This window comes from Cupressus sempervirens, chromosome 1 (assembly GCF_028749045.1).
Source record: "Cupressus sempervirens isolate cs-2001-9-10 chromosome 1, ASM2874904v1, whole genome shotgun sequence".
Lineage (NCBI taxonomy): Eukaryota > Viridiplantae > Streptophyta > Pinopsida > Cupressales > Cupressaceae > Cupressus > Cupressus sempervirens.
The window spans coordinates 709,492,924-709,517,378 of record NC_143118.1 but is presented as its reverse complement, the minus strand read 5'-3'; the positions used below and the strand labels follow the sequence as shown (position 1 = coordinate 709,517,378).

Here is a 24,455-nt window from a genome sequence, read left to right as displayed (position 1 = left end):
AAAGAGGGAAATCACTTTGTCTCAAAAACAATACATTGACACAGTTGTTGACAGATTTGGCATGGCTAAATCAAAAGTAACTACTATTCCTCTTGCTGGTCACTTTCGATTAAGTTCTGAATTATGTCCTCAAACACAAGAAGAAAAAGAATTTATGGAGAAAATTCCATACAAATCAGCCATTGGTAGTATTATGTATGCTATGGTTTCTACTCGCCCCGACATTGCTCATGCGGTGGGATTTGTGAGCAGGTTCATGAGCAATCCTGGAAAAGCTCATTGGGAAGCCGTCAAATGGATACTAAGGTATCTAAAAGGCACTTCAGATTATGTTTTATGTTTTGGCGGAAACAAAATTCCGCTACAAGGTTACACTGATTCTGATCTTGTTGGAGACTTGGATAAACGAAGGTCTACCACTGGTTACACCTTCACATTTGCTGGAGCTGCGATCAGCTGGGCATCCCGGTTGCAACATTCCATTGCTCTTTCTTCAGCTGAAGTTGAATACTTAGCTCTTTCCGAGGGTGCAAGTGAAATGATTTGGCTTCAGCGGTTACTTGGTGACTTGAAAGTTCGTCAAAATGAATATAATATATTTTGTGAAAACCATAGTGTGATCTTCATGGCACATAATCAGTCATCCCAACGTCGCTCCAAGCATGTTGATGCACATGCTCACTTTGTTCTTCATGCAGTCGAAGAGGGCAAGCTGAATGTTGTCAAGATTGACACGAAAATCAATCCGGCTGATATATTCATGAAGGTTGTTTCCAAAGAGAAGTTCGAATATGCTAGAACTTCCCTTGGGCTTGTGAAAAAAAGATAGATCATTTTTTGAGCAGGGTATTGGGTGATCAGTTGCAACATTGGTTGTCCTTCAGGTGGGAGTTTGTTGATATTGTGAAGGCCAACAATCATCTTTGTTCCCTCCAATAATCGAGTCTCTTGGTTTCCAAAGACTCTTCATTTGTAATATTATTGGAGCCCATTTATATGCATCTCTTGCCCATTTTCTAAATAACTTTTTCTTATTAGTTCAATACTCTGCAGTCTGGACGTAGCCACTATTGTGGTGAACCAGGATAAATCCAGTGTTGTGTATTTCTTCTTATTGCGACATTTAATTTCTTTGTTTAAATCCTTTCAGAATACACAACAAAAACAACGAATGTAGTTCTTATGATATCTGTATTGTTGTATCACCTTGGAGTTGATGTTATCTAGTGAAGAAATTGAGAAAGTTTATTATAGAAAATCAGAAATGATTGTAGAACTAGCCATGGTGACAATTGTCGATCATATTGTACAATGTATCTAAATAAGGACTAGCAAGAGCCTTGGGATCGTTTAGCTCGCAAGAGACCTTTTCTTTGAGTCTCGTAGCAAATAATGATGACGGTGTCATCCAAAAATAGTGGTCCCTAGCTACTACCATGCTAACCATAGTTAACAGTGCAAGAATTAGTAACATCACCATGGAAACAGAAGAGAGAACAAAAGCCATTGTATGAGCAACGAGATGCTTCACATTCTCTGCATATCTCAGTGCGACCACTGATGTTGTCGTGATTGGATATGCGCATGCCCACCATATCATTGATACTTTCTGTACAGTGTTCCGGAAGAAATCGATTCTCATTATCTGAAAGTTCAAAGGTGAAGAAAGTTTGTGTAATTAGTATTCTAATTCAATTAATCTGATGCAAAATTCAAATTTTATTTTTTTAATTGTGCTATCTGATCACAATACTCACCAAGGCGGAGCATAAGAAAAGTGAGAGGAAAAGCAGCATCTTGGAGAACGTATCGAACGTTCCCGATATTTCTTCCCACGCGAGGCTTGCCGAGCTTGGAGCTGCAACAAATAGAAAGAACACTGGGAATATCTTTCTGGAAATAGTGATGTCCGAGGAGAGTCTCTGGTAAAGTGTTATGAACACGACTGCATAATGAATGAATCCCACAGTAAAAAGGAACAGTTCAATTTCTCTCCAATCTACCTTTGCTGCAACGCGGGCAAAGAAAAAATTTCCGATTATAGACAAATGAGTGGATGGGTTTGCGACTTGAGCCAGCGACCTCTTTCCTTTGGTGAACCGTTGACCGTAGATTTTGAGCTCTAAGATTGCGATGGGAGCCATAAACATACAGTAGACCAAAGGATGGACTTTGTCAAAGGAAGCGGACAGCTTAAACATCATACATTAAGTTTCATTCCAAAACTAAAAGTGTTAAATAGTCAAAATTGATTTTTTTTTTCCAACTTAATTTTCTCCTTAATGTGTGATGTTTAAGAGTAGCCGAAAGAAGAAGGAAGTCCCAACCTTAATACCATTCTTGCGATCCACGGTACAAAGAAATAGTTCACTCTTACACGATCGTAATAATCAATGCGAACAGTCTCGAAATGAAACACGCATTTTAGCATGTAAGCTCCCGATATCAAGAGAAATCCTAATAAAGCAAGCAACCACAGCATAAATGTGAAGTTACTTGGGATCTTGAAAGGAAAATGAATAAAAGACGAGGTGTTCTTGTCTAGAGTTTTCCAAAGAACCGTTTGACCGCAGAGGCCGAGGCATATGTGAAAGTGCCCAGAATGAATTTCTTATCAAAAACGGTAATTTACCCTGCGCTTTCGAATCCATTCGTTCCTGCTTGACATTTTTTCCCCCAAGATAAACAGTTAAAACTAGCATTATTTATTTAGTTGAGCTTTATTTATAACATAAAATGGATTTTTTTGCAGAAAAGCTTACCTGTTGGATGGATTGGTTTCATAGACACAAATCCGGATACATGCTAATAGATTATATCGACATTTTTTTATAATAAGAAATTTGGTTTTCAATGTCAATTGAATTTGAAACTAATTAAAATGTCTAAAAGATGAAAAGTAATGAAAAGGTTAGGAATGTATGCAAAATCCAAAAACAAAAATGTGTCTTTAACACAAGTTGTATCCACTAATGCTAGTGCCTTTGATGTTATCAGAAAGAGAAATCACTCTAAAGATAATTCCTATGTAGCACAATGAGCAACAATGGTAGCTCTAGTTAACAAATCAACAAATGAAAAAATATTGATTAATTACATAAGTGCATATCTTAATGTGAATCATAAGACTTTAAAAAGAATTGTAAAGAGAAGGGATAAGTTTGAATGTGATACAACAAATATTTTGTGGACTTCTAGTGGTAGACTTGTAAGATGTGATATGAAACTTACAAGTGAAGTTAAAAGTTTCATTGAAATATTTTTGGGATGATAATACAAAAGTATCACCTAATTCAAGAGATGTTCTTAAATTGAAAGTTGTCTCAAAAATACATGATCCACATCCTGAACACCTTTTGGATGTGACTCAAACTAGATTGTTCAGAAAATTTGTAGATGGTAAGGTGTTAACTATTATCATTAGTCAAAGATTTTTTGAAAAGTGTAAACCATGGTATCTAAGGATTAATAAGGATAAAATCACATGTTGTAAAACTCATGTTCAATTTCATTACCATTATGATGTATTTTGATCTATACATGGTACCATGCATAGTAATGAAATGTTGCAGGGATGTGGTAGTTTCTGTATAATGTATTTTTATTTCTGGATACACATTTGGGTCAAATAGAGGTTTCACCTCTCATAGTTCCACTATTAATTTTTTGGTTTAGATTTTGTCAGCACCTTGGAATACGTGCTAATGTAAAAAATAGGTTATTCTATAATTGAGCCATAATTATGACAAGTTAGAGGGGTGATTATAATTGTTATTTGAAGCACTCTAAAAAAAGAATCAAGTAAAAAATATTTACATTTGAAAGTTATTGTAGTTTTAAGTTGCCTAGAGACCCCCTAAGAGCACTTCAAAGTCATATTTGAGGCACTAGATGGCCTTGTATGGGCACAAAAAATGGAGGACAAGGAAAGCTCTTCTATTGGGCTATAGAGCACTTGGAGATCTTTCTGGAAATGTAAATGATTCCTCAATCAAAGTCCCAGATCAAAAGTTATTTCAATTGGCAGTTGCACTACTATTTCTAGATTCTTCTAATTTTACATCGACTTTTGATGTGGTTTTTAGAACCTTCTAGTTTGGGAGAAGGTACTATTGGAGAGTTTTTCTCTAGGATCAGACTACATTCTAAACACATAGGGCACGTCTTTGAGTCTATCCTCATTACTGAATGTAAGAGGATATCACTTTTGTTATTAATATTTCCTTTTTCCTATTGTGTTCATTTTGGTCTTGGATTGTGCCCTCATCATATTACCATGGTAAAGTCTAGTAAGATTGTGCTACCCATGTATAGGACTTAAGAAAATTGTTATGTATGGCCCATAGATGATATTGAGCATATTTGCATCCAAAGGAGAGAGAGACCCAATATCAAGGATGCTCTCTTCCAACAAATAATCCATGCTTTAGGATTATGCCTAATCCATAAAGGGAAAAGATATGTGAAAGGGATGGATGAAGTAGTAATGTAGAGATTTGACGATAACCTAGGAAGCATATCAATCCCACAAGGCTAAAGTACCCTAAGAAATACTCAAAATCCATATTTACTAATCTATGAAAAGGATTTGAGAGTGTGCAAGGATAGGTCAAATTGTCTAGCAAGTGTGTGTATCATGCTAGTCAACCAAATCCAAGACATATGAAAAGAAGGGGAATATGTATGTCCCTCTTAAGATGATTTTACATTATTATTTCAACATATTAAGGAAGTGATGAAGAAATATAAAGAAATCTTAGAATAGAAATAATATCCACAAGAAACACCTAGCCCAAACCAAAGAGCTCACAACCCTATGAGGTCATAGAAGGGTAGGGTGAAATGAGACACTATATAAAAAGCAAAAAGGTAAATCCTTGAAAAGCATAACACAATATTATGAATCTGAAAGTTAAGTGATCTATCTACCGTGGAAACCCACTTTCTAATAATATAAGATTAGATGTTACATAACAATCAAATAATATTGAACTAAAGGAAATAGTGAATCCTTGAAAGAATGAAAAATATGGATGGTGTTCACTTGTCCCCCAAGTGTAGGAAGAAGTGAAAAGAGGACCTGCTATACTACTCACAAAGTAGACCATGTATGACAATGAACCCCAATGATAGAGGCTCACAATGTTACATGGTGCAAAGAAACATAATAGGGACCGAAATATTATTTAAATAAATGCATATTAACAAAGGTATCATTATAAGGAGATACGTGAATAACCTGATTATCAACAATTTTTTGAATCTTAAAATGAAGAGCTTGACAATCATCAGTAGAGGTTTTGACTATGTTTCTTTCTACATTTTAAAAGGTCAAGCATTACTTTGGAGTCACTATTTAGTCAAAAGAAAATATCATTGTGTCCAATTTATAGCTATAAAAAATGTAATAGTATTAATGATCAGGGTTAGGTTTCTCAATTTTAATTACTGTTAGGCCTAGGCTTAGAATTATGATGAGAGTGAGATTTTATATCAAGGTTAATACTGTGTTTATGGTTAGTGTGTAGTTTTATTAAAAAAGTTATGCTCATCAAATTATTGAAAATTTTGTTGTAAAATTTATCTAACTAAATAATGAAATGATAAATGGATATGATGGTCCAGATAATTTGGAATAGGGGATTTAAAATTACATTTGATTTCGAGGGAAACATTACTTATTGAAAAACACAAATAGAATTTAAGAGCTTGTCTACATTTAAATGTCATAATTACGGCTAAGGTTGTATTAAGGATAAATGGTTATGTATGACTATTTAGGATTAGAGATTGAGTTAAAGATAGGATTAAAGAGTTGAGCTTACAATTAGAGTTACACGAATCTACGATTTAGAGTTAAAATTATGGTTTTAAGGTAATGGAGCACATTAAATACTTAGTTTTATGTTTATGGTTTAGATTAAATTATTGAACAATTATGGTTATGTTGAGCTTAGACTTAGGAATCTAGTTAGTTTTACCTTTTTCTAATATGGTTTACAAATTAATTTATAATTAATTACTATTTTGTTGAAATAAATCTAAAATATCAATGTAATTATATGTTTAAACAATCTAATTTACATCTATCCAATCATTCAACATTGTAATTTTTATTAAATACATCGAAACATGTAAAATAATAATTTTTAAGCGAACATCTACAAAAAAAAATTATGAACATATATCAAACTATTTAAATTAATAGATACAATAATTTAAAGATAAAACTATTAACAATGGAAACTTACAATTCTACATATTAAATGTGAAAATAACTAAATAAATTGACAAAATTACAAAGTATGAGACTAAAAACAATGAAATAAAATAGTAGAAAACAAAGAAAAATACTTGGTACAATAAAAAAAAGAGGGGGTCAGAAGAAATCTGAAATCGAGCTCTTGTTTCCATGCTAAAATCAGGCTCCCATTTTACACTCCGTAAAAATGACTAGAAACTCCCCGCAAAAAATGGGTTTTATAGTCTTCTAGAAAAGGGTACCAATATATTTAAAGTCGGGTACCTAATTTTTAAAACATGCTTTGGGCGAGTGCTTGAACTATAACAGGTACCTAATTTGTTAAAACCGAGTAGCTATTTCTGAAAAGATCTCATTCTTCAAAATTGACTTCTGCAAAATTACGATCCAAGTTTGTGCTATTACCTAAAAATAAAGTATTATTTAACATGGAATAAATTTTAAATATTTATTTAAATTATTGAATAGATGAGGATAGCATGTTTAAGAGAAATAAAAGTCAGCACATTTATATTAATTCTAAATCAATAAAAGGTGAAATGAGATGAGATTAATTATTCAAATGGAGGAAATATAGAAGATAAATATAAATAAATGATAGTATTACATTAAATGGGTGTTAAACTTTCATTAAATTGGAGTGCTTCCAATTTAAGATGGTACATGTAGCCACCACTTTAGAGAAAGTATGGACTCGAATCAAACTCTCGGTAAAGTAGAGCACAAGACATCAGATTATCTTATTATGATCAAGGAGACCAATAGTCACCCAATTCCCAAATAGATTATGCCCTTTATAGCTCCAAGATCATAATAAAAAAGAAATCACAATATGAAAAGAAGCATAGAGGGAAAGGGGGTAATTATCTTTCCAAGTAGAGTGCTCACCTTACTATGGATCACTTGCAAGAGTTGTTACAAAAGATGGCATTGAAAGAGTCAAATAGGGTGATAACCCATTAACCAATCTATTAGAAGGCACTCCCAATGATCAACATTCTTTGTATTAACATGGTAAAGTCTAGTAAGATTGTGTTACCCATGAATGGGACTTTAGAAAATTGTTATGTATGACCCATAGATGAGATTGAGCATATGTGCATGCAAAGGAGAGAGAGTGTGTCAAGGATGGTATCTTCAAACAAATAATCCATGCTTTAGCATTGTGCCTAATGCATACAGAGAAAAGATATGTGAAAGGGAGAGATGAAGTAGTAATGCCAAGATTTGAGGATAACCTAGGAAGCATATCAAGCCCACAAAGAAAAAGTGCCCTAAGAACAACTCAAAATCCATATTCACTAATCCATGAGAAAGATTTTAGAGTGTGCAAGGATAGTTTAAATTGTCTAGCAAGTGTGTGTATGATGCTAGTCAACCAAATCCAAAACATATGAAAAGAAGGGGAATATGTATGCCCTCCCTTAAGATGAATTCTTTTTTTAGTGTTTTTATTTCAAAATTTTAAGGAAGTGATGAAGAAATATAAAGAAATCTCAGTATAGAAATGAGACAACGTATAAAAAGTGAAAAATTAAATCCTTGAATAGGATAACACAATATTACGAGTCTCCAAGGTAAGTGATCTATCTACCATGAAAACCTACTTTCTAATAATATAAGATTGGATGTTACATGACAAGCAAATAACATTGAACTAAAGGAAATAGTGAATCCTTGAAATCATGAAAAATATGGATGATGTTTGCTTGTCCCCCATTTGTAGTGAGAAGTGAATAGAGGACCTACTATACTACTCACAAAGCAGAATATGTATGACAATGAGACCCTAAGACAGAAGTTGACAATGTTAAATGGTGCGAAGCAACATAATAGGGACCAAAATATTATTTAAATAAATGCAGACTAACATAGATATTATTATAAGGAGATACATGAATAACCTTATTATCAACAATTTTTTGAATCTTAAACTGCAAAGCTTGACGATCATTAGTAGAAGTTTTGACTATGTTTCTTTTGAAATTTTGAAAGATCAAATATTACTTTGACATCACTATTTAGTCAAAAGAAAATATCATTATGTCCAATTTGCAGCTATAAAAAATGTAACAGTATTCAAAACCTCAAGCATATATATATATATATATCTATGTGTGTGTGTGTGTGTGTGTGTATGTATATATGTATATATATATATATATATATATATATATATATATATATATATATATATATATATATATATATATATATATATATATATATATATATATATATATATATATATATATATATATATATATATGTATGTATATATGTATATATGTATGTATGTATGTATATATGTATATATATATGTATATATATAGATATATTTATGTATATATATATGTATATATAGTGTTGGAAAACATTGCATATTTTCAACCATCAAGACTGTAATTTATAATCAAATTTTAATTTTATTTAGTATTTTGATTTGAATTTGGAAAATTAAGCATTTCCATTCTGTAAACTGTTCAGAAAAAATTGACGATTCTCACAAATTTACAAATTTAATATTGAAATTTTCTAGAAACAGAATTATATTCAAATCCTCAAGCCTATATAAGTCATAATTTCTGAGTTATTACAATTTTGATTACAAGGTTCGGTTTATATGAGCGTATAGAATTCTAATTCAGAAGTCTATTCTGCCTGAAGTCATTCAAATGACAAAAGAACATTGAATGGGATGTGTAGGTAGAGGGAGCATAATTTGCGTCGAGCGATAGGTCATGTAAAGCTTGTCAATGTCACAGGTTAGATTCAATGGCTAGACAGTAACCATATGGATCCACTGTCCATTTCTGTTTTGTGGGATTTGAAAATATGCCCTATTTCGTTGAATGCTTAAAATATTTGGAATTTGTCCACGCGAGATGATCAATCACGACTCTTGGTGGGATAGGAAGTTGAACTATAGATTGTAGTTGCAATCTGAGGACGTGCTTGTATGCCGTCCGTACGGAATGAAAAGATTCAAGTTTGTACAAAACCAATCGATTAGAGGAGAGGTACTTCGTCGGTCGATTACTTTCGGCAGTAATGAGTGAACGAGTAAAATTTGGCTTTCCTAAACTGGATTCATTAATCTTATATTTCATTAATGGATGGCCATGCTAATATTCCGATAATCCAACTCACACTTCATACAGAAAGTGAGCCGAGCTTAAATTTGAATATGTTGATATTGTGAAGGCAACCAGTCATCTTTGTTCCCTCCAATAATCGAGTCTCTTGGTTTCCAAAGACTCTTCATTTGTAATATTATTGAAGCCCGTTTATATGCTGCTCCTGCTCATTTTGTAAATAACTTTTTCTTATTAATTCAATACTCTGCAGTCTGGAGGTAGCCACTATTGTGGTGAACCAGGATACATCCGGTGTTGTGTATTTCTTCTTATTGCGGCATTTAATTTCTTTGTTTAAATCCTTTCAATTGGTATCAGAGCACGAGGTGTGCAGATTGGAAAATTAGTGTTGAATTTTTCAGAAAGATGGAGGATTTGAAAATAGAGAAATTTATAGGCAAGAATTACAGCCTGTGGAAAGTGCAGATGCGTTCCTTGCTCGTTAAGCAAGACTTGGCTCTCGCAATCGACGGAAAGTCTAAGAAACCATCTACAATGACTGATGAAGATTGGCAAAAGATGGATGACAAGGCTATGGCATCCATTTTTCTCTCACTAGCGAAAAATGTCTTGTTCAATGTCTCAAATGAGATGTCAACGAAAGATGTTTGGGACAAACTTCAGAATATGTATCAAACGACGTCGGTTGCAAACAAAATCTTCATTATGAAGAAACTCTACAAACTGAAAATGAAGGAACGGATTGCAATGTCAAATCATATAAATGATTTGAACACCCTATTATGTCAAGCAAGCTCGGTTGGTATGACTCAAGATGACAAATCCAAAGCAATCATCTTGTTATATTCTTTACCTAATAGTTGGGATCCCGTAGTTACAGCTGTAAGTACTTCAAGCTCTACGAAGTCAAAGCTGGCCTATGATGAAGATGTTGCCACTTGTTGGTTTAAATTAGTACTTTACTATTTACACTTACTTAAATTTACTTTGGTTAATGCATTAGTTAATTACTTTGCATTATTTTTATTATTTTTATTATGAGACACTTAGGATTTTGTGCCACCTTGTGATTTGTCATGTTGACAACACAGGAGTCTGCACCTTTATTTGAGCACATGGTGTCTACAACACTGTTTTGCATGTTCCACTCTTCTAGGCTTATCCTCTCATCACCACACTTATTTTTGTGCTTAATGGAGGATAATCCATATTTGGTGGACATGTGCTTGGCTGTTTGACACTTCATGGTGCTAACTTCTATGCATTCTAGAAGTTCTCCTGTAGCCTTTATAATCAGGCACTCCTAGTGTATTAGAATCACATTCTAAACAGAGCAATGTATTCGGACATACTCTGATTAATTGATCATATCCTTCTTTGGTCTACTGTGTGCTTGTGTTTGAGTTCTTGGTTCTTGGGTGAATTTTTCCCTTAAGCAAATTCTTACATGGTATCAGAGCTTGGAGTCTTTCTCATCACATAGCCGTTCGAGACCACCTCTTGCTTCATCACCTCAGCCTGAATCCAGAGTGCTATAGAAATTGGGAGCATCCAGCATCAAATCTGACCTCTCCTTTGCATACGAAACGCTGAACCGGTGAAAATTGACTATAAGCATGCCTACTTTGGCCCATACTCGACCGTGAGGCAAATTTTTTTAGCAAATCAAACCTCGAAAGCCTCAATTTGCGGTATCGGTATGATCATCTTCTGCAGATCTTGTTAATTTATTTGATCTGCATTTTTTTCTCTGTAATTTTCGTCATCAAAATTTTGCAAAATTTTGTTTTGCCCTACGGGCACGAGCAGAGAAAATGTTTTAATAGACCCGGGCTGTCAACCCCTGGATCTGTATTATATTTGTGGTGGATTAATCCACAGATCACCGACGATTGTTTCTGCCCACGCTCAAACTCAGACTGTGCCTGCGCTAGGGTTTTTTGGCCTTCGCGTTCTTCTTCAGACATGCAGACACCTCTGGCCCGACCTTCGGCTTTCGAGATCGCCGTTTGCTCTTTCCGGTGGCGACTGATCTCCAACCCCCTGCACGTCAAGGTTTCTCGGTGTTGTCATCCCGCAGAGGTTCTCCCGCGCTCTACTTTTCGGCGAGGTTTCCACTGCTCACGTTCTCCAGCAACTGCGTAAACCCTCGGCTAACGCACTGCAATTTATTTCACCATTTTTTCGTGAGAATTTCGGCAGCATCGAAAGAATATTCAGGCATCGCTATTTTTTCAAACTCCAAATCTACGCATTTTTGGAGATAAGACCCAACACGTGCACCAAAGTCATTGGAACATGTGGACCTATCAGCCGGAAATCTGACACGTGCATATTCCGTACAATACGAAAAGACAAGTCATCTTGCCACGTCCTCGGGCCGGCTGATTTTTTTCCCGACGTCATCAATTCACTGGTCTAAATTTGATGCCCGTCTGGCTGTCATCTAGGGCATTTTTCAACTGCTGTGACGACTGTTTGACTGTCAAATTTAACTTCCTAGTTGTTGTTCCAGACCCCTCTCTAGATTGCTTTTTAATTTGGCAGCCTGTCTTCACGAGGTCATAACTCGGGCATCCGACCTTCGATTCAGGTGCAATTTTTTTTGAAATTGGGTAGAATTTCCTGAATTTTCTAGTGGTGGTATTATTTTCTATTTTTGGTGCATGGATTGGTCAGAATTTGTATCTTTTGGTGACTGTACTTGCTTCATCCTACATTTTGCAAATTGAAACGCTCCGTACAGGCACATCCGGACTCCTTTTTAGGTTCTATTTTTTTTTGAAAGTGCATTATTTTTCATCTACTTTCCAGATCTGTATTCAAATTCTAGGGTTGTGTGGACATATTTTTCACTTTCAAAATTAGGACATTTGGGTCTTTGGCCTCAAGCGACAGTTGCATCTAGCAAAATCAGTAGTCTACTTTGTTCTTCTTTGACTAGTGGACACACCACATTTCACATGCTAACATCTTTTTAGGGGGGGGTGCTTTGTTATTTTGGAGGTTCTTTTGATTGATCCATCATGGAAGAGGATGATTTGATTCAATTGACCCCACACAACTATCAAGAATGGAGTCAACTTGCTATCAGATATCTTAGTTAGCACAATGTACTACCCTATGCACCAAATCTTGAGTTTACTTTTGATCAGGATGGCATCATTTTGCGTACTCTCTGGTTACATATGGAATATGACGTTATTGACTTCATCACAGATGAAGTTAAGTCCACTGATCCCTATGATGTTTGGATGTTTCTTTGGGAGACTTATGGAGATCCATCTATTCCTCCCTTCCCAAAGGATCTCATTCCTCCAGTTGTAGCTGACACCTCTTTAGATGAGATCACACCTCCAGCTCCTGTTGCTCCTACTGATCCTATTCCAATCACAGATGCTTTGGATTTAGTGTAACAGGATACTTTATGTCTTCCTACTCTACCTTCATGCGAAGACTTCCTTTCAGACATTGCACATTTGTTCGTGGAGTCTCACATTGAAGATGTGGGAGACATTCTTTATGACATCCGTCTACTTTTTGAGGCGGACACTTCATCTTTTGCCGCAGTAATAGATTCATGTACTTCAGCATTACAGGGTACACATGGTCTTCCAGGTGCTGATTTCTTGCCAGACATTTCAGCTCTGTTCTTGGAGTCACACACAGTTGATATGGGAGATTTTTATGATGATTTCTTGCTTCTCTTTGCTGAGAATGATTCTTCTACAGTTATTGTACATTCTCTACATGATCAATCATTTCAGGTTGGTGTGATTGTGGATACTTATGTCCAACCTCTGTAGGTGATCTCTCTCACATTCGAGAAGACTGTTGGTGTTATGACATAGGTTTCAGAGATACCAGTCATCATTGATATTCCTTCTCCATCCAGGGGACGCTTCTCAAAGGTACCCTTGCCATTGTTTCTTCCAAAGGGGAGGAACGTCATCAAGAGGTCATGGATCAGCTTCTTCATCGGAGCACTTCTCACTGATTGGCACACTATTTTTAATGGGGGGGGACTACCTCGTCTCTTTCTTCTCTTTTTTGGGGGGGGACATTTTCCTCATAGGAGGTTTTGTCTTTCTCCATTCTTTTTTGTATATATTGGATGTATGTCGTACTGGGGGGGTCTTGATTACTCCATCCATCGATGCATCCATCTTTATCTCTCTTTTTGGGGGAGGGTTTTTCCCATGAGGTTTTCTCTCTTTCCTCGCTTTATGGGAGATTTGCATTTCATTATGTACATGGGTACCTAACTTGGCCTAGTAGCCGGGACCCATTATGCATCTTCATCCTAGCTTGTAAGCTTAAGCGCATTCCCCTAACTTGCACTTAAGGGGGGGTGTTGGTGTAAATTAGTACTTGACTATTTAAACTTACTTAAGTTTACTTAGGTTAATGCATTAGTTAATTACTTTGCATTATTTTTATTCTTTTTATTATGAGACACTTAGGTTTTTGTGCCACCTTGTGATTTGTCATGTTGACAACACAGGAGTCTGCACCTTTATTTGAGCACATGGTGTCTACAACACTGTTTTGCGTGTTCCACTCTTCTAGGCTTATCGTCTCACCACCGCACTTACTTCCGTGCTTAATGGAGGATAATCCATATTTGGTGGACATGTGCTTGGTTGTTTGACACTTCATGGTGCTAACTTCTATGCATTCTAGAAGTTCTCCTCTAGCCTTTATAATCAGGCACTCCTAGTGTATTAGAATCACATTCTGAACAGAGCAATGTATTCGGACATACTTTGATTAATTGATCATATCCTTCTTTGGTCTACTGTGTGCTTGTGTTTGAGTTCTTGGTTCTTGGGTGAATTTTTCCCTTAAGAAAATTCTTACACCACTTTATTAAGTGAAGACATGAGAAGGAGTAACAAAGACTCCTCGTTCGGTGATGCTCTCACTATGGTCAACACTGAGAGAAGAGGAAGAAGCCATCATAGAGGAAATAATAATTACAATCAGCGTAGATCAAAGTCACCCAATCATTCAAGGTCAAGAGGTAGGAATGGTGAATGCTGGTTTTGTGGTAAGCCTGGCCACACAAAGAGAAATTGTCGGGCTTACAAGAAAGCACAAGAAAATGTGAGAAAAATGGAAGCAAATACAGCCTATGAGAAAGATGAAAGTGCTTTAGTTCTTTCTACAAGTGACACAAAATCAGATTCTTGGGTGATAGATTTCGGAGCTTCTTTCCATGCTACTTCATGTACAGATTATTTCACAAACTACCATGGTGGTCAATTTGGACAGGTATTTCTTGGAGACAACAAATCCTGCGAAATAGTTGGCAAAAGTGAGATTTTGTTACCGTTGGAAGATGGAGGGAAATGGTTGTTAAAAGATGTTCGCCATGTTCCCAAATTAAAGCAAAATCTAATTTCAGTTAGTCAGCTCTTTGCCCAAGGTTATTATCCATTCTTATATCCGGATACTTGGAAAGTTACCAAGGGTTCGGGAATAATTGCCAAGGGAAACAAAGTTGGCAATCTTTATCTCCTTGAGAAGCCTACTGAAATAGGGGCTGCTATGACAGTCATGGGCAGCGATGCAGCACTTTGGCATCAAAGATTAGGCCACATGAGCAAAAAGGGCCTTGAGATAATGCTCAAAAGGGATCAACTACTAGGTCTCCAATCAACAAACTTGAAATTTTGTGAACATTGACTTTATAGAAAACAAAAGCGGGTCACTTTCTTGAAAGATGGACATGATCTCAAGGAAAAACCATTGGAACTTGTACACTCAGATGTCTTTTGTCTGGTCGAGGTAAGCTCTTTAGGAGGTTCAAATTTTTTTGTTACATTCCTTGATGACTGTACTAGGAAAGTATGGATATATATGATGGCAAATAAATCTAAAGTCTTTTCTAAATTTAAAGTTTTCAAAGCTCTTGTTGAAAACCAAAGGGTCCATAAGATCAAATGTTTAAAAATTGATAATGGAGGTGAGTTTTGTTCGCTGGAGTTCGACAATTATTGTGCAGATAATGGTATTCGTAGGGTGAAAGTTGTGCCCTACAGCCCTCAAGAAAATGGGGCAGTGGAAAGACTCAATAGGACAATAATGGAGAAAGCTTGGTGTATGATTTCTAATGCAGGATTGGGAAAAGAATTCTGGGCTGAGGCATGTAATACAGCCATATATATCATTAATCGAAGTCCTTCTTCAAGGTTAAACTTCGAAATTCCAGAAGAGGAATGGCAAGGTAGAAGACTCTCTTATTCTCATCTTAAAGTTTTTGGTTGTCAGGCTTTTGCACATGTGCCCAAAGAAAAAAGAAGCAAGCTGGATCCTAAATCTGAGCCTTGCATATTGGTTGGCTATGGAGAGGATCAGTTTGGCTTCAGGCTTTGGAGCTTAATGGATAAGAAGATTATTAGAATCAGAGACGTTGTCTTCAATGAGAAAACCTTTCCAGCATTAAATTCTCAGGAAATGTCTGAAAAAGGATTTGTGCCAATCGCTGCACAAAGGAATGTTGGATTGAATCCACAAATAGTTTCTAAAAATATTTCATATAGTCCCACCTTTGTACTATTTCCAAATTTTTCATCTTCTTCCACTCCTGGGAACACAGGACATGATGATAGTTCTACACAAGAGTTTTTTGATATCTCTTCTCATGACAGGAATTTGTCTCTCCATCATGATCAAGCTTGTGAAAGTTTTTCAAACCAAAGTACAAGGGATCCTCTTACTACAATGGGCTATCAGTCAAAGGACTATAATGCTCATCCACCGATGCAGGGTGGGCAAATAGAACCGCAGGACATCAATCTGGAGGATGAGAGTAATTTGCAGGCTGTGCCAATTGATATCCATGGCAATCCCATCTATATACAGAGTACTCACAGTAAACGTATGTCACCATATCCATTTGAGCACGGTGGAAACTCAAGCCACAATCTTGGCAATACACGTGGGCAATTTTAGAGTGTAGGTCCAACTAATCCGCAGCCTGCACATAATCCGCAAGGGGCAAATGAAAACCAGGTTCAAACGCACGTAACAGAGGTGAATGTACAGGGTGCAAAACTCCATCCGCAATGTGTTAGAGCTATTTCACAGCATCTACAAATTGATTTGCAGGATGTTAATGTGCAGGGTAATATAGGTAATATGGCAGGTAGAGGTAACATGTCTCCAAAACAACATAGTTTACATACCGATTTTGAGGCACCCAATACAAATATATCACAGGGAGAAGCCACACTTCATAATAATCTGTTCTCAAGCAGCAGAGAGGGCATTCAACATTTAAACCAGCAAACTAGTGTAACCGATTCTCCATTTGAATTGGTTCAACCAGAGAACAGAGAACCCCAAATGAGAAGATCCACTAGAGAATGGAGAATGTCGACTAAATTCTCTGATTATGAATTATTGTATGCTGAAGAAGCAGAACCTTCAATTCTAGTTTCAGAATTTTCAGATCTGTCTACATTCAAAGCAGCTCTTAATGATTTCAATAGTGATAAATGGCAAACAACGATGCGTGAAGAAATGGATTCTTTACTCAAGAATCAAACTTGGGATTTGGTCTCTCTTTCGCCTAATCGAAGATGACTTAGGAACAAGTGGATATATCGTGTGAAAGATGAAGCGGAAGGCAATAAACGCTTCAAAGCCAGATTGGTGGTAAAGGGATTTGATAAAAAACAAGGGATAGATTTCAATGAAATCTTCTCACCAGTTGTCAAAATGACAACTATCCAAACTGTTATGGGATTAGCAGCTGCATGGGATCTTGAATTAGAACAACTTGATGTGAAAACCGCTTTCCTACATGGTGATGTAGAAGAAGAACTATACATGGAGCAGCCACAAGGGTTCGTAAAGGAGGGACATGAACACCTTTGTTGCAAATTAAATTGAAGCTTGTATGGCCTGAAACAAGCCCTAAGACAGTGGTATGTAAAATTTGATCGCTTCATGGATGATCATAATTACACAAGATGTGAATCAGACCCATGTGTCTACTTCAAGAAACTTCCAAGTGGAGAGTTTGCCATCCTTCTTCTTTATGTCGATGACATGTTAGTAGCTGGCACAAACAAAAGAATCGTTAATGAGTTGAAGCAAAAATTGGCAAGCCAATTTGCAATGAAAGACTTAGGGGTGGCCAAAAAGATTCTTGGTATGACAATCACAAGAGATAGGAAAAAGAGGGAAATCACTTTGTCTCAAAAACAATACATTGACACAGTTGTTGACAGATTTGGCATGGCTAAATCAAAAGTAACTCCTAGTCCTCTTGCTGGTCACTTCTGATTAAGTTTTGAATTATGTCCTCAAACACAAGAAGAAAAAGAATTTATGGAGAAAATTCCATACAAATCAGCCATTGGTAGTATTATGTATGCTATGGTTTCTACTCGCCCCGACATTGCTCATGCGGTGGGAGTTGTGAGCAGGTTCATGAGCAATCTCGAAAAAGCTCATTGGGAAGCCGTCAAATGGATACTAAGGTATCTAAAAGGCACTTCAGATTATGTTTTATGTTTTGGCGAAAACAAAATTCAGCTACAAGGTTACACTGATTCTGATCTTGCCGGAGACTTGGATAAAGGAAGGTCTACCACTGGTTACACCATCACATTTGCTGGAGCTGCGATCAGCTGGGCATCGCGGTTGCAACATTCCATTGCTCTTTCTTCAGGTGAAGCTGAATACTTAGCTCTTTCCGAGGGTGCAAGGGAATTACACTATAAAATTTACATTTTTGGAATTAGAATAGTAAAACCTATAATGGGTTTTTGTTTTGTCAAAAAATTCAATGGGGATGATCATACAAAAATTACGACGATCCCTGAAATTGTCCATTAAATGTCATAGTTAAAAATTCATTCATAAAGGCATAGGCTTGGTGGCACCAAGCCTGTGCCATGTCTTTTCTAAAGGAAAAATCCTGTGCAAATTTGTGTCCATTGAAAATTCTCACACATGACACTAGAATCGGGCACCCGATTTGGAATTCAAAAATTGGGCACCTGATTTAAATTTAGCTGTTAACCAAATTGGGAACCCAATTTTTAAACAATCTGGTACATAATTATTTAAAAATTGGTTGCCCAATTTTTAATTAGAAACCCAATTGTTTTAAAATTTGGGTACCTAAGTTTTAATCAATCGAGTACCTAATTTAATGTACACGTTGTGCCCCAAAAGATGCCCCATGGACCATTTTCAATGGTTGCAATGATTGAACAACAATTTTGACCTACAATAATGAATTTTTGTCATAGTTATTCTATTATCTTGTCTTCTACAATTTGCAAACTGTTGATTTGAGTTCAAAACTAGTGCAAACATGTGATCAAAACAATGAAGAAAGAAGAAAATAAAATTCTAACAAATGAGTAGATTGCAAGAAAAAAAGAGAATGTAGCACATTGTCAATTAGAGAGAGGAAAAATAATTTGAAAGTTGAGCAATTTTTCAAAGGAGAAAGACATTGAGGATACCATGATGGATGAAGAGGCTGAAGAAGAGAACCCAATACAAGGAGATTCAGTTGCACATTCTAGTCAAACATTCAATATAGGTGTGTCTCCAAACCCTCAAGATTTTTCATCATGATGAAATTGGTGACTTTTTAAAGGCAGGTTACAATTTAAATGATTTAGATTTTCTTCATGATAATAGATTGCCAAATAATAATGCACAACAAACTCCAATGAAAATGCATGCTGGAAAAGAAATAACAATAAAGAATGAAAATGAGCTTCAAATTTCAAATAACAATGAAAATAAAATGCCAATTGAAAATAACAATTTTATGAATGTAGACATGGAAACATCAATTATGAAAAAAATGTGAGAATGAAACTAAATTTCTCGAACATAATTTCCATTTTCCTAATGATGTGCTAGATAATCTTGAGGAAAAAGTTTCATAGAGACAAATCCAAATACATGCTAATAGATTATATCGACATTTTTTTTTAATAAGAAATTTGGTTTTCAATGTCAATTGATTTTGAAACTAATTAAAATGTCTAAAAGATGAAAAGTAATGAAAAGGTTAGGAATGTATGAAAAATCCAAGAACAAAACTGTGTCTTTAACACAAGTTGTATCCACTAATGCTAGTGCCTTTGATGTTATCAGAAAGAGAAATCACTCTAAAGATAATTCTTATGTAGCACAATGAGCAACAACGGTAGCCTTAGTTAACAAATCAACAAATGACAAAATAATGATTAATTACATAAGTGCATATCTTAATGTGAATCATAAGACTTTAAAAAGAATTGTAAAGAGAAGGGGTAAGTTTGAATGTGATACAACAAATATTTTGTGGACTTCTAGTGGACTTGAAAGTTTGTGTAATTAGTATTCTAATTCAATTAATCTAATGCAAAATTCAAATTTTATTTTTTTAATTGTGCTTTCTGATCACAATACTCACCAAGGTGGAGCATAAGAAAAGTGAGAGGAAAAGCAGCATCTTGGAGAACGTATCAAACGTTCCTGATATTTCTTCCCACACGAGGCTTGCCGAGCTTGGAGCTGCAACAAATAGAAAGAACACTGGGAATATCTTTCTGGAAACAGTGATGTCCGAGGAGAGTCTCTGGTAAAGTGTTATGAACATGACTGCATAATGAATGAATCCCAGAGTAAAAAGAACAGTGCAATTTCTCTCCAGTCTACCTTTGCTGCGACTCGGGCTAAGACAAAATATCCGATTACGGACAAATGAGTGGATGGGTTTGCGACTCGAGCCAACGACCTCTTTCCTTTGGTGAACCGTTGACCGTAGATTTTGAGCCATAAACATAAAGCAAACCAAAGGATGGACTTTGTTAGGCGCTATGTTTGAAGGAAGCAGACGGCTTAAACATCATACACTAAGTTTCATTCCAAAACTAAAAGTGTTAAATAGTCAAAATTGATTTATTTTTTTCCAACTTAATTTTCTTCTTAATGTGTGATGTTTAACAATAGCTGAAAGAAGGAAGTCCCAACCTTAATACCATTCCTGCGATCCACGGTACAAAGAAATAGTTCACTCTTACACGATCGAAATACTCAATGCGAACAGTCTCGAAATGAAACACGCATTTTAGCATGTAAGCTCCCGATATCACGAGAAATCCTAATAAAGAAAGCAACCACAACATAAATGTGTAGTGACTTGGGATCTTGAAAGGAAAATGAATAAAAGACGAGGTGTTCTCGTCTAGAGTTTTCCAAAGAACCGTTTGACTGCAGAGGCCGAGGCATATGTGAAAGTGCCCAAAATGAATTTCTTATAAAAAATGGTAATTTACCCTGTGCTTTCGAATCCATTCGCTCCTGCTTGACATTTTTACCCCCAAGATAAACAGTTAAAACTAGCATTATTTATTTAGTTGAGCTTTATTTATAACATAAAATGGATTTTTTTGCAGAAAAGCTTACCTGTTGGATGGATAAACAACGTTCGTAGATGTATAAGTTATCTAATGACTGAACATCTTTTCCACTAAATTTATTTCTAGGCGATGAAGGCTAGCTCAGGGAGGTTTTTCTTTCCGGTAATGGCAGACTGTGCAAGGCCGAGTGAGATTTATCTTAAATGAACCATTGATCTTCGCAGGCCTTATTTGTTCTAAGGGTATTGAAATCATCTTCTCATTTTGAATATCATTGGGAATTACACTGCAGTGAAGAGGATTCTGGTAGTCCATCTTCTAAAACTTCGAAGATGGGAATCCTTGGAGCATCCAATTGCTTTTATTGACAAAGCCATGTTGAAATAAAAGGCAATTTAATTTTGTGCTCCTATACCATAAATGACGTGCAATACCAGTTGTGCAGACTCCAGTTTCCAAATTTCCAAATTGATGTTTCCTAAGTACACTACAATATATAAAATTATTTTGCTTCCCGTAGAAAATATCTCCTAATGCAGCTAATTTGTGTTCTTAAATTATGCTGCTAGCTGTTTAGCAAACATTTAGCAAAGCCTAATTGATTGCTTAGATACGTGTTCTATTCTAACGACTTGTCTAAATGAATGGTTGACAATTAATCAAACCTTATAAAGAACACCATTTACGAATCGCCGTTTTCCATTGCTTTCACTCTGACAATAGGCAAGAATTTAGATTTGTAATTTCGATGATAGACAAAACAACCAAGACAAAACCGAAGTCAAAGAATATTATTATTTTTTTGCTTGTAATCTCAAGCTGACAGGTAAATTGATGCGACTTAAAGAAATCAATAAAAAGATATATTTGAACATTGACTAACATGAGTGTTTTGTTCAGGCACAACTCTTGCAACTTGCCAAGAAGTGCGTGCCATCAAGCGTCCAGGGTGGCATTGAAAATGGATCATTTTGATTTATAACCATCCACTCAGCCCACTAAGACTACAATAGGTCATTATAGGCATTTGATATGGAACCATGAATTATATCGAATGTTTATCTACTCAGGGTTCATTTGGCAGTGGGAATACAAGTGGAATAGGCATATGTAAATTCCTAAAATTTTGAATTCTTCGTTTGGATGCACCAAATCTGAATTTGGAATATGAAATAAAATAGGACTAAGTATTCCAATTTAGCCCAAAAATGAAGTTTTGCAATTCCACCTAAATAGGTGGAATTGAAATATGTATTGCTATTCCAGTTTTATTTATTTTAGAAAACATAAATATTTGGGTTTTTGAATTCCCCATCAAATTCTGGCTGAACCAAACAGAGAATAGGAATATGTACCCCCATTTTCTATTCTAGAATAAGTATTCCAGAAAGAACATTGATTTCTGGCATTGATGTGCATGGTGACGAAGCGAAATCGAGATTATGATTACCAGCAAGACATGTCATATCATGACTAAATCTAAAAATTACAAACTTCAAGTAGGAGATTTTCACTTATAGCATGATAGAAATTCGTGTGCCAATCATTATAAATAAGAATTTGTTTAAAGATGGTACATGTTAATTATAAAGAAGATGAAAACAAGCTATCATAATAATAACTTAGAAAGGAAAAATATTTTATTTAATGGTACCAGTTGGCTAGATCATGTTATGGAAAGTATCTTGCATATGACTATCACCCAAGAATAGTTGTCGAATTTGCTACATAATTTCTCAACATTAAACATCTTTTTCATTCGGAACAGTATAAGACAAGTTGACTTTTATAGTGACATATTGATAAGAGAATTCATAGCTATTTCAATTTCTGGAGTACAATCATTTTTATCCAAACGTTGGAGAACTTACCGAAGCTAGTTTGGTGATAGAGCTTTCAATCCACCGACAAAAGCGTTCCTATCATTTTTTATAATAAGAAAATATATACCAACTTATTTAGAATCATTTAACGTTGTCTATCCTCTAAATACATTAAATGATGGCGATTAAGATTATGGCTTCTAGGACCATTGGCTTCGTTGACGATGTTTGTTCAACTTCAGTCATATCCAATCTTTAGAAATCACTCAAATTTTTACTTTGATGTCAAACATGATATGCTACAATTTACATGTCAAGCTCATTCATCGCTGTGCTATGTTACTATCTTTATTTAAACTGTGAGTTCCTTTTAATTTTTCACTTTTATTTACGTTTTTAAAACATTTATTTTTCGTTTGTCAGATTAATATTTTTAATATTTTCATTAGATAAAGTGGGATAGAGTCTGAATCTTTTGACAAAAACTAACATCATTACTAGTGGATAGAAAGAGAAGCATTCACAAAAAGTGAGGTCCTTTAAAAACTAAACTATTAGATAAGTAGAAACGAACCAATACTAATTAGCAACCAGCAACTAGCATGGGCCAAAAACTAATAGACACATGCCGGCATCAACCCTCAGCACAATATAAGGGCCACTACTTTTTCAACTCCTTGAGCATAACCTAGAAGGAGTGCTATGCAGAGGGTCTAGAAGAAGACTAAGCCTTAGGACCAACCTCTTGCTTAGAAATTAGCTGAAGATCCTCATCTTAACCATGAATTTCCCCTCTCATTTTCCTTTATTATTTCCTTTCCTCCAACTCACTTTGTATCTCACCAATGGCCTTCTCCACTCTATCTTGGATAATCTTTGTTGAGTGGCCAAATGCTTGACCTAATCCCTGGGCTAAAACTCAAACTACCTCATAGATGCCAAAGAAATGAGAATTTCACTCTTTTGTTCTTTAGAATGCACTAGGGCACAAATCTCAAAAAATTTCCCCTTCAATATTTCCTCGCTGTGCAGTTTCTCCTCAAAATCTCTTCCCAATTCCCACAATGCTTATCCTTCTTCCCTTTGGTAGAGTCCTCTACCTTCCATTCTTCTTTAGCAAACACCTCCAAATTATTAATCTTTTTTTCCATTATTTGAAGTTGGAAGAGAAGGCACTTGGTGATAATTTTGAGTATTTTATGATAAATGCACAATTCACTAGAATTGAGGGCCAAAGTCTCTAGATCAATACTACCATCAATAGTCGTAAAGAAGTCTAACGGTTATGAGGATCATCAAAATAACTAAGCTAAGTTTTAGGGGAAGGAAAGAAAAAGGAGGTGGAAGGCATGTTAGGTTTAGAGTAAGCAGTATAATTCTCTAGGGTCCAAGTAGACTTAGTAGACTAAGAGGAGCTAGAATCAAAATCGTCCATAATTTTTGCAATGTCTTCTTATTGCTCCTATTGCACAATAACCCTATAGCTGGCTTTAAAGGTTAGATTAATCCTATTACCTAAAATAAATGGAACATATTGGGGGTTTGGGGAGCCTGTAACTAACTAGCAGAGGAGAAAATAGCTATAAAGACCAAATTATTGTGCTCTTTAGAGAGGGTGGGGGTAGGACCAACTTAATGGGTCAAAATATATTTTGAAACTCATAAAGATGGTAAAAAAATCTTTTGTACAAAGGGAATCTACCCTTAAGCTTATTTTTTAATAGAAAGTAACAATGATGAGAAAATCCAATAAGGGAAACAAAGATTCACATTCCTTCCAAGGTGACTAAGCATCGGGTAAAGATGGGAAAGGAAGTTCTTTTAGCTTCATTCCAATGCGGCAAAACTAATTTAAGAATTTTGCCACCACTTTCTACTCTCTTGGTAG

General features: G+C 35.5%; 1 protein-coding gene and 1 pseudogene across 1 annotated transcript; both read right to left on the bottom strand.

The window, feature by feature from the left end:
• Positions 1–1,276: 1,276 nt before the first annotated feature.
• Positions 1,277–2,702, bottom strand: LOC149579928 (guard cell S-type anion channel SLAC1-like). The gene is made up of 4 exons (XM_089802743.1): positions 2,561–2,702; positions 2,336–2,457; positions 1,758–2,192; positions 1,277–1,645 (listed from the first exon to the last, which is right to left on the bottom strand). Exons 1-4 carry the CDS (start codon positions 2,700–2,702, stop codon positions 1,277–1,279), a joined length of 1,068 nt encoding a protein of 355 aa, XP_089658869.1.
• A 15,267-nt stretch (positions 2,703–17,969) lies between these two features.
• LOC149579927 (guard cell S-type anion channel SLAC1-like) lies at positions 17,970–20,730 on the bottom strand (annotated as a pseudogene).
• Positions 20,731–24,455: the final 3,725 nt, after the last annotated feature.